At 38.8% G+C, this 17,556-nt stretch overlaps 1 protein-coding gene across 1 annotated transcript; it reads left to right on the top strand.

Moving 5' to 3' along the window:
- The first annotated feature begins 7,566 nt into the window (after nucleotides 1-7,566).
- LOC143401525 (zinc finger protein with KRAB and SCAN domains 3-like) lies at nucleotides 7,567-17,125 on the top strand. The gene is made up of 6 exons (XM_076859093.1): nucleotides 7,567-7,937; nucleotides 10,967-11,446; nucleotides 12,741-12,888; nucleotides 14,051-14,115; nucleotides 14,322-14,445; nucleotides 15,936-17,125. The coding sequence occupies exons 2-6, from the start codon at nucleotides 11,024-11,026 to the stop codon at nucleotides 16,778-16,780; spliced, it is 1,605 nt and encodes a 534-aa protein (XP_076715208.1). The 5' UTR covers nucleotides 7,567-7,937; nucleotides 10,967-11,023; the 3' UTR covers nucleotides 16,781-17,125.
- Nucleotides 17,126-17,556: the final 431 nt, after the last annotated feature.

Raw genomic sequence — 17,556 nt, 5'->3', positions numbered from 1 at the left:
ATACTTAATGAAAGAGATCACATAGAACCATACAACCAAGCAAACAATGTAAGTAAAAGTAATAAAGTGTATAAGGACAGGCTGGGAATTCAGGTGGTTAAACCATAAAATGTTCAGTGTGAGAAAAAAATGTGTGACAAGATAAAAAGATGCATTATATTAGAATTTAAAAACACTTTCAATTCTAGAATAAAATGTTTATATTTTATTATATGAAAATTGAGGGAAAGTTAAGATAACATTTAAGCTGAGCTTTTAAGTATAAATGGAATGGGCAACATGGAGTAGGATTGAGGAATGGGAAGAACTATTCAAAAGGCCTTGACACAGGGCATACAGTGGTCAAAGAAACTAAAGAAGACCAGGAGTTTGGATTTTATAAATACAACAAGAAACCACCAAAGGCTTTAAAGAAGGAAAGTGACAGGACTGGCCTTATGTAATGAGAAGTTCTGCTACTGGACAAAGAATAGCTGAGGGAATGAGGGTGAAGCCATTAACGGAAGCAGAAAAGTCAAGAGTTGAAAGCAGGTGGGACTGGAGGGTATTGTATGCAATTTGGAAAGACTTCCATTTAGATAAGATGTTACTGCATTCAGCAACTAATATAACTTTGAAAAATACATACAAATGAAAGGAGAAACAGCTTAACTTTCATAAATGCAGTTCAGTCATTGTTCAAATATTTATGGAATTATGCTAAGAATTGTGAATACCAGAAGCTTATAGCTAGTGGGGATAAATGCACAACACAATGAAATAAAAGTTATCATTTAGGAGGTGTGTATACACAAGGCATGCTCCTGAAAGAAGTAGGAGAGTTCTTTCTAAATTCAATATTCAGTTTCTATACATTAACTGTAATTCACAAAGAATTCATTTTACAAATATTTATGCCTACTATGTGCCTATTTTTTGTGCCTATTACATCAGGCAGCAAAGAATGAAACAGAGTTTGATGTGTCCCCATTTTTCTTCATTACACTAAAAACAGCAGAAAGCATAAAAGATCATTTCCTCATTAGCTTCAGTATCTTTATTTCTTTTTATAAAAGTTTTTCTTTTTTTTTTAATGAGAGAGGGAGAGAGAGAGAGAGAATTTTAATATTTATTTTTTAGTTATCGGCGGACACAACATCTTTGTTTGTATGTGGTGCTGAGGATCAAACCCGGGCCGCACGCATGCCAGGCGAGTGCACTACCACTTGAGCCACATCCCCAGCCCAGCTTCAGTATCTTTAGCAATAACAAAGAGAAAATATAAATCATAAACTACCTGTCATAAAATAAATCCCAAAGGATAACCAATCACAACAAGGAGGAAATAGAGGAACGACTTAAATACCCTGAAGAAACAAGCAAATCCAGAAATGGAGATACTGTACTGGTACTCCTTACTGCCTTACTTCTTCAGAAAGGCAATAGGATGAAAAAAGGAAGGGCAAGGACAAGGTTATATTAAATTAAAACTACCTGCAGCAGGGCTCAGCGGCATAGGCCTGTAATCACAGTGGCTTGGGAGGCTGAGGCAAGAGGATCAAGAATTCAAAGCCAGACTCAGCAGCAATTTAGAGAGACCCTAAGCAACTCAGTGGGCCCTGTTTCTAAATAAAATAAAATATGGTTCAGTGGTTAAATGCTCCTGGGGTTCAAGTGAGCGCCACCACGCCAGCCCCAGGCTGTAATAATCATTTTTGTCTGGTTGCATTCAAGATTTGTTTTTTATCTTTGGTTTGTGCACCATGACTATGATATGCTTAGGTTTATTTTCTTATTTTTCATCTTGGGGCTCATAGAAGTTCTTGGATCTAGATGTTGATGTTTTCCACCATCTTTGGAGCAGTTGTAACCCGTTATTTTTTCAAAAATTTTCCCATCTTATTCTCTTTCCTTTTTTTTTTTATAAGACTCCAGTTTCATGACTATTAGGTCATTTTATATCATTTATAAATCACTAAAATTCTTCAATCAATTTTCTCAATGCTCTTTGGATTGAAAGCTTTCTTTTCCTATATCCTACATATTGTTAAGTCCATCCAGTAATTTTTTTTTCATTTCAGAAATTTTACTTTTCAGTATTAGAACTTGATTTACTTACCCTCTTGTAGTTTTGATTCCTTTACCAGTTTTCCCATTTGTTTACTCATTAAAACTATATTTTCTTTAATCATTGAACATATTTAAAATTGATGCTTTGTACTTAGTATCTACTAAATCATATTATATTTATATTTATTATCTAATAAATAATAAATAATTTAGGTCATCTCTGCATTTGTTTCTATTTAATCCTTGGAGGGGGACTTATGGATATCATGTTATTACTTCTTTGCATGTACAGTAATTTTTAATCATATATTATATATAGCAGATGATATATATTAAAGCATAGAAATATGATTTCTTCCTGCAATGCATTTTGTTCTGGAAGACAGATTTTTAGGGTTTTGGTCTGTTTGTTTTTTTGATATTGGAGATCCAACCAGGGCCTTGCAAATGCTAGACAAGCATTCTACCACTGAGTTACATCCCCATCCCTGAAAGGCAATTAGTTTTATGATAGTTTTCTTTGATTCTTAAGAAATTGATTTTAGATTTTGTTAGTGTGGATATAGACAAGCTCTTATTCAAGGGTATAGTCCTTACTTATACACCTTTACTCCTAAGGAATGTTTTTGTTTGTTTATTTGCTTGTTTGGGGGTTTTGGGTAGTTGTTGTTTTTATCTTATGGATTTTTATTTTTGTTTTTTGATAGGGCTGGAAAAGGTATGATCTTTTTTTTTTTTTCTGTGAATAACTTCTTTTTTTGGTACTAGAGATTGAACCCAGGGACACTCTACCGCTGAGTCACATCCTCAGCCCTTTTCATTTTTTTATTTTGAGACAGGGTCTCACTACATTGCTTAGGACCTCACTTAGTTGCTGAAGCTAGCCTCGAATTTATGATCCTCCTGCCCCAGCTTTTTGAGCCCCTCAAATTACAGGTGCGTGCCACCATGCCCAGCTGCTTAACACAAAAAAACACACAATAGCAAAGGCAAAGAATACAGTCATTTTAAATTAGAAAAATTGTATACTTATGTCTGTGTGTATGTGTGTGTGTGTGTGTGTGTGTGTGTGTGTGTATAATTAATATTGCTATTAGTTAAGAGTATATATTAAAAGTAGAAATGGTAGTTTTCACATACCAAACAGAAATTTAAAAATGTATCAAATACAACTCGTACTAAGTTCAGTCTTTAAAATATTCAAAACTTTGACTAAAGCTAGTAATAGTGGCACTTGCCTGTAATCCAGCAACTTGGGAGGCTGAGGCAGGAGGATTACAAGTTTGAGGCCAGCCTTAACAACTCAGGGCAGCCCTCAACAACCTAATGAGATCCTGTCTCAAAATTTAAAAAAACAAAAACAAAACTAATTCTGAGAACGTACCCTAAAGAAATCTTAAATTTTTTTAAAAAAATAACAAAGTTGTTTATCACCTATTATTACAATGGCACAAAATAAAAATAAACTAAATATGAAGCAATCAAAGAATGATTCGATAAATAATGGTACAAATTTTCGACAGTGGTAAGAAAAAGATGCTGTTAATGCAAAAATGCTTATGTAGGGAATGGAAAATGCTTACGTAGTTCAGTGGAAAAGCATGTGCTCACCAAAAAAAAAAAAAAAAAAAAAGAAGTTTATAAGATTAAGTCTAAACCATGCCTAGTGGCACATACCTGTGATCCCAGCCACTTGGGAGGCTGAGAGGCTGAGGCAGAGGATCATAAGCTCAAGGCCAGCCCGCACAACCTAGCCAGACACTATCTCAAAATAAATTTTATATATATATAATTATGTACATAAATTATATAAGTTTTATATATATTGTATATATACCATAATTATAGCTATACCATATATATGTAATATAGGCCATATATAAATCATATATATATATACATATACATATATATATGTATATATATATAGTCCTTTAAATAAGTATATATATGTTTATTTATTTATTTAAAGGGCTAGGTATATAGCTTAGTGACAGAGCACTCTTGGGTTCAATTTCTAGCAAGATACAGTCTTTCAATGTTACAGTTGAACTCTCCTGATATTATCAGTCTTTCCACTTTTACTGAGCTTGAACTCATATAGGACTCAAGTAAATCCTCAACTTGTATGATCTTTGTTCTCCTTTGATCCATCCCTGTAATAGTCAGAATTTAGACTTTTGGGGGGAGAGGAGTTACTGGGAATTGAACTCAGGGGCACTCAACCACTGAGCCATATCCCCTGCCCTTTTTGTGTGTGTGTGTGTATTTTATTTAGAGACAGGGTCTCACTGAATTGCTTAGCGCCTCACTATTGCTGAGGCTAGCTTTGAACTCGGGATCCTACCAAGCAACTGGGATTACAGGCATGCATCATTTCCCCCAGCTTCTTTTAGAATTTTGTCCTTTGTATGGTCAACTCAGCCCTCAGCCAAGGATGCACAGGAAACTTCCACACCAACTTCTCAATTTCCCCATCGGTACTGCCTCTTTTCTTATACTTTAACCTCCCCAAACTCCAGCAACCCTGAACTCTTATGTCTGTCTCCACACATTAGTGAGATTGTGATGCTTTACAGGGGCTCAGCCTCCCGATTCTATGATTGAGAAATTGTTTCCAGGCAGAGAGACAGGGTAGTGGTTCCTGTTCCAGAGCTAGTTCTCAGCACTAATTATGTTCATAGGAAGAAAGACCATGTAACACTGAAATAGATAGGATGTAGAACATTTTCCCAAGCTTGCACACAGGAACCACAGTCCAGTACACTTAGTTAGATGTACTTTGGGGAAAGGAGGAATATACAGCTTTTAGTACCTTGCACAAAGTTTGAGCTGAGTTGATATTGATATCTAGGTGCCAAAGTGTCATTGTAGCCCCTGTTAGAATGTGTATATGATGAGAATCAGACAAGAAATGAAGTTCTAGTCTAGATAAGGCTCATATTGGGTCTATAGACATCTCCACCCCACCACACACACATCTGTGTTAATTGTTTCACTCATCTCTGAATTTAAAATGGAATGACAAATTCCAGATTTGGAGTAATCCTACATTGATCTTTTTGGCCAGAGTTAAGAGTTAATACACTGGAGAAAACCAAATGGTAGTTGCTGCCCTTTTTCCAGCCAAAAGAATAACAACAACAACAATAACAAATTAATCCCAGCAGGAGTGTGGAAAGGTTAATGCAACTTTAAAAGTAAAAGAATGCATCCCCCTCCTTTACCTCACCAACCTGGCCCCTGTTTAAAAAAAAAAAAAAAAAGAAAAAAAGAAAGAAAAGAAAAAGATTCCAGAGAGTGACAGTTAACCAACAAAAACTCAACAAAATAGTAGTCCCAGTTGGAGCCATGATGCCAGATATGGTATATTTTCTAAAACAGATTAATATGAACTCAGTTCTATAATATACATTGATCTGATAAGTGCATTCTTATACATCCTTTTAGAAAGGAGAAACAGAAATGATTCATATTAGCATAAGACAGACAACAGTTTACATTTCTGGTTGTTTCCCAAGGTCCATGTCAGCTATCCTGCCCTCTATTACATTATAGTCAGAAGGGATATAAGCTAGCAGGCATTTCTAATATTGGATGATAAATTATACAGACCACAGGAGCAAAATGTACTATGTTGGAAGTCTTGGTAAAATGTATTTGCTACAGAAGGAAGGAAGTATATCCCAGTGAAGATTCAAGTGCCAGCCATGCAAGTGAAGGTTTTAGATATGTCCAGTTATCTGGGACATGACAGACCTTCTCTAAAGTAAAGATGAAATTACTGCATCATGCACTTTTACTTTTATTAAAAAGAAAGTGGAGACTTTCACGTCTCTAATTCCAGCAACTTGGGAGGCTGAGACAGGAGGATCACAAGTTCTAAGCCAGCCTCAGCAAGTTAGAGAGACCCTGTCTCAAAATTTAAAAAACAAAAGATGGGTAAATGTCTGGGAATATGGCTCAGTGGTAAAGTGCCCCTGAGTTAAATCCTCATTAACCACCATCACCACCACCACCACCCCCAAAAAAAAAGAAAAAAAGAAATGATCCTAGATTCTTTTTAAAATGTGAAAGTTCTTTTTGACTTTTAAGTCTTTATGCTTACTGAAATTGATTTTTGTACAACGTGTGAAGTAGAAACCCAATTTTATTTTATTTTCCCATTAGATATCCAAATCACAATAGTATTTGTCAAGTTAACTCTTTCTTTCCACAATGATTCTGAATGCCATTCCTTATTTATTGAGCATCTGTACATACTTTTGTTTTTCAGTCCCCAATTCTGTTTAAATTATCTAATTACTATCGTTGTGCTGCTACACTGTTTTAACTGTTATACATTTACAATAAATCTTTACATGTGCCTGGCACAGGGGGCTAGGGAGGCTGAGGCAGGAGGATGGAAAATTCAAAGCCAGCCTCAGCAAAAGTGAGATGCTAAGCAACTCAGTGAGACCCTGTCTCTAAATAAAATACAAAATAGGGCTGGGGATATGGCTCAGTGGCCTAATGCCCCTGAGTTCAATTCCTGGTACAGCCCCCGACACCCCAAAATCTTAACATAACCAGTAGAGACAGTTTCTGCACCTCCTTCATTCCCTGAAAAAAAAAAAAAAATTCTTTGATCTTCTTCACTCTCTCATTATTCCATAGAAATTTAAAATAGGCCAAGTTCCACAGAACACACTATTGGGATTTTTATTGGCTTTGCATTGAATTTATGTATTATTTTAGGAAGAAATGACATTATCATATATTTAGTTCGCATATACATAGATACCGTATGTATCTCAATTATTTATCCTTAATAAATAAAGCTTTATAATGTTTCCATTAAAGCATTTTTTTAAAAAATTTCTTTGCTTCTGTAATTGTTGCCTTTTAAAAATCACTTTTCCTAACTTGTGCTGGTGATGGGAAATGCAATTATGAATGTCGATTTTTTAAAAATTTAACTTTTGCCAAACCCTTTTATTAATCCCCGTAATTTAAGTGGTAGATTACCTTGAATTTTCTAGGCAAACCATTTGGCATGCTCCTTAAAACTGTTATGTATTTATAATTAATATTTTAATTAATGCAAACAGCTCTTAAAAATACATTTAATAAAGGTATGGTAACACTCTTCCTCACACCCTTTCCCCTTTTCACAGTTTCTAGCTTTCACCTTTCACAGGTAACCACTATTATTAATTTTCTTACGAATTTTCTTATGCTTTTTTTTTGTGACCATAAAAGCAAATATAATTTAAATTCTTTTTACTCCCTTCTATTCCTAAACGTGGCAAACTATATACAGAGTTCGGCGCGTGATTTTTTTCCTTTGTTATCGACGGAAAATGTTTTGAAGTCTCTTCAACAGCAAGAAGGGAAGAGAGGGGCAGCAAAGAGGAGGGGAGCCAGCAAACGACTGAGTGTCAGTCCGGGAGGTGGCTAGAGAGGCCCGGAAGTGGCCTCTGTGCCCCGCCCTGCGGGTGGTTTGCTAGTTTCGGGCACTTTTGTGAGTATGGGGGTGAAAGGGAGGCGTCCATTTGGCGCCCACTTTCTTGTGTGGGTTTAGTTCACCCGTGGCTGTCCTGCCAGTCCTGCCCTTCTTTTGTCCCCGAGTAGGGACAGAGGAGTCCATTCCTGGCAGTGCCTTTGCATTCTGCGGAGAGGGAGACCCTGGGGGAGGCCTTGGCGGGAGCGGGGAGGGCTGTCCTTGGCCCTAAGAACTGGTGTCGGGAGTGCCTACGCCAGGCGCATTGTGATTCCCGTATCCAGTGCCTTTTCCGGGTGTCTGGGTGGTCCCTTAGGGTGTCTAGAAATAGGATTCGTGGGTCACACAGACAACACAAGCCTTGAAAAACGGGAACCGTTAAATTTTTACTCGTCCTGGAGACAAGGTCAGTTCTTTAAATTATTATGTCACCGAACGAGAGTCAGGACTTTGGAGTTGTATTGCCTGGTTGGATCCCACCCCTACCACTTATTAGCTGAGTGATTTGGGACTAGTCCCTTAACCTCTGTGTACCTTATTTTACTGCTTTGTAAAATGGGGATTGATATCACCTAACTCACTGGGTCAATGTGAAGATTAAGTGATCTAATATGGGTAGGATGCTTTTTAAAGTACCAGGTACAGAGTAACCACAATGTAAAGATTGGCTGTTGTTATTTGTTATTTCTAATGACAACAGCACATTGTCTTCAGTGAGTAGTGTTAATGACTGGCTTTTGTTATTGTTTTTTCTTTCTTTTTTGAATTTTGGTGTCATATACCAGTTCTCTTTGTAATGGATGATTTCTGTATTTTAGGAAGGAAAAAATAAGATACTCTGAATATTCTATCCCAAAGCGAAAACTCAAAGTGGTTTGGTTTGTGTGTTGTGATGTCCTAGGGACAAGCTCTCTTATTTATTTTGCAAAGGAGAAAGGAAGTGTTGTGGAAGAAGGCAGTTTATTTTACTTAAGGGGGTTGAAAAAGAGTCCAGAAAGGAGGGGACATATAAGTTGGACTTCTGGGCTTGAGTGCTGTTTACTCTGAAGATACATGGCAGCATATAGGAAATACTTATTAAGAGCATAGTTAAGTTTGGTAGGGTAGCTGCTGAGCTCTTGCAAATTCAGGGTATCTTTATGCCTTTTTTAAAAATAGATTCCTCTGTTGAATGTACATAGTCTGGAAGACACGAGTGTCTGAGCCCTATCTGAGCTCCCACTGGCCCCTTTGGCTGAGTGGTCTGAACAATGACACCTACATGACCATTCAATATAGTCCCTTAGTTCATTTATGGAGAGAGGGTCACCAGTTGGTTGTGATCAGAAATAGGTGCTTATCTGGAATTAAAGCATTAGTGATTTTAGGCAGGAGAAGGCCTTGGTTAGGTATTTTAGAGAGCACTCTCTGGTGGCAGCCTGAAAGATGTAGGAAGCTGGATGGGTTAAAAGTACTTAATTAGGCTAGAGACAAAAATGAGGACCTGAACCATGCTGATAGCAGGGAGAATAGATTGAGAGACATTCTAGGGGTAGAATAGATTGGAACAAGTGATCCTTGTAGCAACTAGAGGTAATCAAATGATTCTAAAGAAGCCTATTGACTAGTTGCTGCTGTACTAGGGAATATTTTACTGGAGAAAGAATAGATGAGGCAGCAAGAAAATCAGCCTGGGTCAGGGCATACCGAGTTGTGTTTGTTTGCAAAATTTCCAGGTAGAAGTGTCTGGGAGGCAGCTCAAGATAGAAATCAAGATTTGTGGAGGAAGGGGGGGTAACTAGGTGACTGAACCTAGGTTATATTCTGGTAAAGAGCTCTACCACTGAGCTAGACCTTCAGCTCCTTTTTAAAAATGTGTAGTTTACTAAGATCACCTACACACACAGAAATGTGAAGTTTACTAAGATCACCTAACTAGTAGGCGGTCAAATCGGGTTATGAACTCAGGAAACGTGGCTTGAAAGTGTGCATCTAACCAGACTGTAATAGAACGCTGGGAAGAGACAGGAAGGATGAAAGCAGGACAGAATTCAGGTCCCTGAAAGGGAAAGTGAGTTTCTGGAAGTAGACACCAGCATCAGCCTGGTTGATTTAGAAAAAGCCATGAAAAATGGAAACAGAAGGAAGTATCCCTGGTTACTTCTGCAGGAGAAATTTTAATGGCTTTCTTCCTGGTTTGCTGTGTACAGTGTATTGAAGGCTAAGTGGGAGCTTAGGACCAGAGTCCAAATATGGAAGACTTTTTTTTAAGAAGTTTGGACTTGAAGGGGAGTAAAGAGTGGCAGATTAAAGGAGTGGCAAGGATCGGGGCAGCCACTGCTTTGTTCAGGGCAAAAGCTTGGTGATATTCTTTGATATTTCTTAGAGAAATAGAAGATCCTCCAGTGCAAAGTTCAAAGAAGTCTGGGGGAATTTTTTTTTTTTTTCACCAAGATGAACCCAGGGGCACCTTACCACTGAACCACATCCCCAGCCCTTTTTATATTATATTTAGAAACAGGGTTTCACTGAGTTTCTTAGGGCCTTGCTAAGTTGCTGAGGCTGGCTTTGAACTTGAGATCCTCCTGCCTTAGCTTCCTGAGCCACTGAAATTGCAGGTGTATGCCACTGTGTTCATGGTCTGGGGAAATTCAACTTTCTCATCTGAATGTAAGTTAATATTCTACCAGTTGTTTGGATGAGCCTCACAATCAGAGAAAACAATTCAGTTCTATTTCTTTTGCCACAGGGCCTGCCATCTTTTCTTTCTCCTCCTAATTGTAGCTCCTTGACCACAGGGACCTAATATTTATTTCCTATTGCTACATAGCAATTTGCCAGATATTTATAACTTAAAACTTATTATTCCCAGTTCTGTAGGTCAGAAGGCCAGGGAGGCTCAACTGAGTTGTCTGTTTAGGGTCTTCCAAAGTCAAGATATTGGTAGAGCTGAGCTCTTATTTAGAGGCCACTTAAAAGCTCATTAAGGTTATTGGTAGAATTAAGTTCCTCCTGATTAGTCTGGTAAATCTGAGATGATATCTCATCATATTCAAAGTCCTGGGAATTAGAACAGCTAATCCTTAGGGTCATCTTAAAATTCAGTCAACCACAGACCTGGTTGCTAATGGGATCATTCTGAGCTAATCACTGAGAGAAGCTTCCTAGAGTCCAAAGTAGCCTGCTCTTTGCTGAAAGTTGGTTGCTCCAACATCAGTTTATATCTGGATTAGTGAGTGCCTTGGAGGGTGTCCACATCCACTCCCAGGACATCCTTTGAGGATCTTAATGTGGGGTTCAGGTTTGGAGTGGTTCAGAGGATGTAACTGCAGAGGCACTTGAACCTGGGGGAAAAAATCTCTGCAACTGCTCCTTGGCAACATCCCCAGGCACCTGAGCATGAGAGGAGGGTACTCTTAGCAAATTGAGTAACTAATAATGATTTTCACCTTACAGGAATTTCCAAAAGTACAGCTTGCAGCTACAGTGAGGCCCATATTGCCTTGGCTAAGAATGGCTAGAGAGTCGAGGGAAAGCACAGCCCTGGATGACCACTCTGCAGATGACCAGATGGGGCTTCTGGTCATAAAGGTGGAGAAGGAAGAGGCCTCTGCCTTTGCAGAGGAAACCAGTTTGCCCTGCAACCCCGACCAGGGCAAGGAACACTGCCGCCAGCGCTTTCGTGCTTTCTGCTACCCAGAGACAGCAGGACCCAAAGAGGTGCTGAGCCAGCTCCGAGAGCTCTGCCGACAGTGGCTGAGGCCTGAGATGCACAGCAAAGAGCAAATCCTGGAGCTACTGGTGCTGGAGCAGTTCCTGACCATCCTGCCCACGGAACTGCAGAATTGGGTGCGGAAGCAGCATCCAGAGAGTGGGGAGGAGGTGGTGGTACTGTTGGAGTATTTGGAAAAGCAGCTGGATGAGCCCACACTGCAGGTAGAAAGAATAGGTTTAGTATCTGAGAGTTATAGTCTGTTCCTTCCTGAAGATCAGAGTGAAGGGCATTCCTTTAAGAAAATATAAAGGATTACAAAACAACTCCATTGTATTGATAAACATTTAGCAAAGTATTAAATTTGTGATGAAGCAGTATATATGCCTTTTTAAAAAAATTAATGCACTAAGTTAATAAGACCTAACGATGGGGCTTGAAGATTTTTCTGCTGGGAAAAATCTGCAATTTCTGTTGAGGACAGTCTTGCAACTACTTATACCACATTGGTTTGTTGCTTTCATTCACAATTCAAGTAAATACTACATTTTTCTTAAGAGATTCCTAAGAAAAAAATAAATAAATAAGATTAATTTTTTTCCTGTCCAAATTCATAGACCATTTGGGATGGAATCCATAGACCTTTGCTTTTGAACCTCTGGTAGAAAATGGGTTCTTACCTCCATCTTCTGACTTGTTTTATGAGGCTGTTTCATTTTTGCATTATCCGAGTCCTTGTACACATTCCTTCAGAGAACATTTGACCAGAGCCTTTTAACCAGTGACTAGGAGACCAAAGTTCTTGACTTGGATCTATTGCACTGAGCTCTATAACAGAAAGTCATTTCAATTCTCTTAACTTATTTACAAAGGATGTGGGAATTTCTGAGTTATACAAAGAAAGTGACTTGGAAAATATAATTTAATTTTTTTTTTAGTTGTAGATGAACACAATACCTTTTACTTTATTTATTTTTATGCAGTGTTAAGAATCGAACCCAGTGCTTCACACGTGATAGGCAGTTGCTCTAGCACTGAACCACAAACCCAGCCCAGAAACTAGCCAGCCAGATCCTGTGATGGTTGATTTCACATACTGTAATCTTACTTACTTGTTCCAAAAATTCTTCAAGCTGAAAATTATTAGACTCATTTTTCAGATAATAGTTTGTTTGTTTTTTTAGAATTTCTCACCAGTTTCCAAAGTGCTTTCATAAACGCACAAATGTATATAATGAGGGGACATAGATTTAAGAACATGACTCTGGTGCCATTCTGCCTGAACTCCCATCTTAGCACTTATTAGTCACTTATTAGCCAAGTGACAATGGGCAAATTGCTTAACCTGTCTCAGTTTCCTCATAAGTAAAATGAGGATAAATAATAGTATGTCCCTTTTAAGGTAGCTATTCATGTTGTTATTTTATAGTACTTTTATATACAGTGCCAGGCTTATAAAAAGTGCTATAGAAGTATTTGATGAATAAATGAAAATAAAAACAAATGAATGACTTCTAGGTCCCAGGTGGTGACCAGGGGCAAGAATTGCTCTGTTGCAAGGTGGCACTGTTGACACCAACCCTAGAGTCACAAAATAGCCAATTCCCACCAGTGAAGGCTCTGCTCAAGTGTGAATCTTTGCAATGCCAGCCCTTACAAGATAGAGGTGAGTATTATCTTCTGGCCTGTATGAATTCTACAGATCTCATCCAGTTTCACTGAAGGTTCACCTAGAAGATTCATTTACATGTTCGTCATTGATCAATCCTATTTTGAGACTAAGACTAAAAGGGAAATTGCAAACACAATTGTGGAAATCTTTCCAAGTCTCAGCATCATGAATAAGATGTTACTAAAATTTGGGTATGGAAAGAATTTTCTCTAAATACATTTAACATGTGAATTACAGAGGACTCTTATGTTGTAGCCAATGTTGTTGGCACTGGGGATATAGCCATCAGTGAGACAAACATTGCACCAGTGGAATTTCCATTCTATTGTAGAATATGGCAAATATACAATTAATAAAACAATTTAGTAGTAAGTCCTGTGAAGAAAATAAACAGAAATCTATAGCGCCAGCCAAAATATCCCAGTTTTAAGACTATTACAAATTAAAGGCTCTATATTTTCTAAACCCTGGGTCTATTATTTAAAAAAAAAAAAACATGAAATTTACTCCAGAGGAAACAAATATATGCTCTCTGGTGTTCTCTCAAGTTCCCTGAACGTGTGTAGGTTCTTGTGACACACAACACTGGGACACATCAGACAGTGTGCAATCTTTATTTCTCAACAAAGGTTCTAACCTAAACCAACTGTTTTTCCCCCTTTTACTGTTTGCCTCCTATAAGGAAACCTGAAGTTCTTTTTCATGTTCTGTCTCTTGAACCAGAGTCCCATTTCTGCTTTTCTGGGTCCAACCTTATTTGACTCCTTTTAGTTTTTCAAAACCAAAGCAGAATTCACTCTCACAGCTACTAATCAAAAATCCCATTGTTTTCCCCCTCCCTAACAAAATTCAAAGGATCCTCCAATGGAAAGCTTGTGTATGTGTGTTTGGTGCAGGGGGGTGTTGTTCCTTTCATTTGGCTATTCCTTACAAGGGTCCTGAATTTTTGCATGCTTTTTTTAAATGTCTACAGAGCACACCAGATGTCTTTAGCCCTAGAATTGGAGCTGTTGGGATCAGGCACTTTGGAAAAGTATATGCTCTGTATAAACTTGTTTGGCAGAAATTTATTAACCCAGGTTTTGAACTTGGATTCCACAAGGCAGAAAGTCTGACTGCCAAGGTAGATCTAATCCAGAGTGTCTTTCCTTCTTAGTTGCCCAGGGAGACAGCTGCAGAGAAGACACCGTGTTAGCTGCCAGGCTTACTCTAGAGTCCCGGGTGAGCTAGAGCCCCTCATCTTCCCCCAATCCCTTTTACTATTGTTGTACTTCCTAGGGCATTCCCTCCCTGTGTACCCCACTAATGTCCTGACCCTAAATGCTCCACTCATATCCTAGATGGGATATGAATTAGTGACTTGGGGAGTTGTCTATGCTTCCTAGATGTTCCCTACTGCGTTTGGTCAATCACTTCTGTTGCTATAGGGGATGCTGAAAACAGAAGATGTGGACTTGACTCTGACCCCTGAGTGGACACAGGTGGATTCATCTCAGGTGAATCTCTACAGAGATGAAAGGCAGGAAAACTGTGACAGCCTGATCTCCCTGGGTAAGACTAACCTCTCCCAAGGTTCCTTGGCATCTTTTGTTTATCAGAAAACCTGTAATTCTGTTAGGTTGGTAGAAACTATTGATCCCATTATGTTTGGATTCAAAACCACCATTTTGAAACCCTGTTACTACACTTAACTCATTAATCCTTTGTGTGTGTGTGTGTGTGTGTGTATACGTGTGTGTGTGTGTGTGTGTGTGTGTCTATATATATATATATGATTTTAAAATTTTTTTTAGGTGTAGGTGGACACAGTATTTTTATTTTATTTGTTTATTTTTATGTAGTATTGAGAATTGAACCCAGTGCCTCATACATGTTAGGCAAGTACTCTACCACTGGGCCACAATCCCAGCCCCTTATTAATTCCTTCTTAACTTACCTTCTTTACTGCCTTGTCAGTGGTTTAGTTACACTAAGGGGCTAGAATCTCTACTACAATTCTGGTTTATAGGAGATGCCAACAAATGTGGCTGGTGGTATAGCTCAAATGTAGAATGTTTGCCTAGCATGCATGAGGTCATGGGTTTGATCCCCAGCAGTGATCTCTTTTCCTTCCCTTCCTGTTCCTATCCCTAACTAAGGGGGCAGAGACTTTTCAGGAAATGGGCCATGAGTCATAGAGCACGAGAGTTAGAAGCTACCTTAGATGTTGACTTCAGATCCTGAAGGGTTACCTGACTTGTCAGAGGTCTATAGCTGACAAGTTGGGGCTTCAACTTAGATATCCTGGTGCTGATGCCTGTTCTATTTGGGAACTGTATCTCTACCTAGGGCACATTCCAAGATAACTGCCCTTGTCTTTGGTCAGTACCCAATTAATGAGTCTCCACTTTGGATATTTCAACACTTTAGAAATCCTTTCATTTACCCTGTTCATTGTCGCCTTCCACTCAGCTTTTTATTTTTTTATTTTTTTAATGTTTTTAGTTGTAGGTGAACACAATACCTTTATTTATTTATTTTTATGTGATGCTGAGGATTGAACCCAGTGCCTCACACATGCTAGGCAAGTTCTGTATCATGGAGTTACATCCACTTAGTTTTTTCAGTATCTAATTCTAGATGTATAGCCCTGGGCTGGGGATATAGTTCAGTTTGTAGAGTGCCTGCCTCGCATGCACAAGGTCCTGGGTTCAATCCCCAGCACCACAAAAAAAAAAAAAAAAAAAAAAAATAGATGTATAGCCTTGCCCTTACCATTCTTACTGCTTAGAGACCATCCCTACCCCATGTATCCACAGCACAGTCCTTGGGCCACCTTTTCTTCACTCATTTCATTCCCAATTGTACCCATCTTTCAATGCCCCCATTCTCATTCTCAGGTCTCCCTCCCTAGCACTCTTTATTTCTATCCTTATTCCTGCACTTAAGTCTTCTTCCTTGGCATATATAGACCTCTGTAATGCTAGTTTCCTGGTACTCATCACAGAGCTTTTTTCCCATGGCACAGCACAATTGACAGTTGCTGGCCTTTGTTGTTTCAGCTGGTGAAATGCAGACTAAGATTGGGGATTTGCCTCTAGCTGAGGAACATCCAAAACAAGGGAAGATACCATGCCACCAGGGTGAAGACGTTGCCCAAATGCCTACATATGCAGAAGCTAGTGAACAGGAGGCCAGATTACACAGAAAGCAGAAAAATGCCACAGGGAGTAGGCGACACATTTGCCATGAATGTGGAAAAAGTTTTGCTCAAAGTTCAGGCCTGAGTAAGCACAGAAGAATCCACACTGGAGAGAAGCCCTATGAATGTGAGGAGTGTGGCAAAGCCTTCGTTGGAAGCTCTGCCCTTGTCATTCATCAGAGAGTTCACACTGGTGAGAAGCCATATGAGTGTGAAAAATGTGGCAAGGCCTTTAGTCACAGCTCAGACCTGATCAAACACCAGAGAACTCACACTGGGGAGAAGCCCTATGAGTGTGATGACTGTGGAAAAACCTTCAGCCAGAGCTGTAGCCTCCTTGAACATCACAGAATTCATACCGGCGAGAAGCCATACCAGTGCAACATGTGTGGCAAGGCCTTTAGGCGGAGTTCCCATCTCCTGAGACATCAGAGAATCCACACTGGGGAAAGAAATATTCAGGAACCTGACTGGGAAGGTCAAGGCAGAATGGAAAGCCAGTGGGAAAATGTTGGAACGCCTGTGTCTTATAAGTGTAATGAATGTGAAAGAAGTTTTACTCAGAATACAGGCCTTATTGAACATCAAAAAATTCATACTGGGGAGAAACCCTATCAGTGTGATACATGTGGGAAAGGCTTCACCCGAACTTCATACCTTGTTCAACATCAAAGAAGCCATGTAGGAAGAAAAATTCTGTCTTAGTGACAGTACATACTAAAATTGTACATACTAAAGTTAGTATATACTAAAGTTGGAGTTCATTTGTCATTAAACTGAATCCAGCCTGAAGCCCTTACTGGTTACAGAAGTTTGAGGCTGGGGTTTTATTTACCAGTACATCATCAAGTATTAGAAAATATAATCTGGCTGAGATACATTATCTTCTACATTCCACTTAGTTTTTTCTAACAAGGTTATTGGAACGAAACTTATTTATAGGAAGCTATGGGAGAGTTGTTTGGAATTAAATTGATTTACCCATTGGAATTAAATTGATTTCCAAACTGGTTAATTGCTCTCAGCAAGCACTTTATGATGTCTATTTTTTTTTGGGGGGGGGAGGGTGCATGATTGTGATCTGGGGGCTTGCTTCCCTGACCAATTCTTTTTTACTATAATGAATCTTTGATGCTTGGTCAGATTCGTGAGATCTTACATCCTTCTCTGTGCCTTGTACACAGGTGCTAATAAACATTTATTAAATGCACCAGTGAGGTTACCTACATAGCTCTGAAATCTGATATTGTCTAGATTTCTATGGAGCTTCACACTAAGGCCATTTGTGATTGTATCTAAAGAATTGATTCTGAGTCAATATTAGTACATTTTCTGCCAAGTACATAGAATTGGCAGAGCAGGGATAAAGGTGGGGTTACCATGATAGAATTTACATTTCTTTACCTGACTAGGTAAGAATTGCCTTAAATGGCTTATTGTTGAATCATTGTGAATATTTGCCATCTGTGAAATTGTATTCT

Source organism: Callospermophilus lateralis, chromosome 6, assembly GCF_048772815.1.
Source record: "Callospermophilus lateralis isolate mCalLat2 chromosome 6, mCalLat2.hap1, whole genome shotgun sequence".
Lineage (NCBI taxonomy): Eukaryota > Metazoa > Chordata > Mammalia > Rodentia > Sciuridae > Callospermophilus > Callospermophilus lateralis.
This window is presented reverse-complemented; position numbering and strand designations above follow the sequence as displayed.

Excerpts from the sequence above, each read along its gene's own strand:
- LOC143401525 (XM_076859093.1), top strand. The coding sequence starts at position 11,024 with ATGGCTAGAGAGTCGAGGGAAAGCACAGCCCTGGATGACCACTCTGCA. Across the intron at positions 11,447-12,740 it reads TGGATGAGCCCACACTGCAG|GTCCCAGGTGGTGACCAGGG; the intron begins GTAGAAAGAATA and ends AATGACTTCTAG. Across the intron at positions 14,116-14,321 it reads GGCTTACTCTAGAGTCCCGG|GGGATGCTGAAAACAGAAGA; the intron begins GTGAGCTAGAGC and ends CTGTTGCTATAG.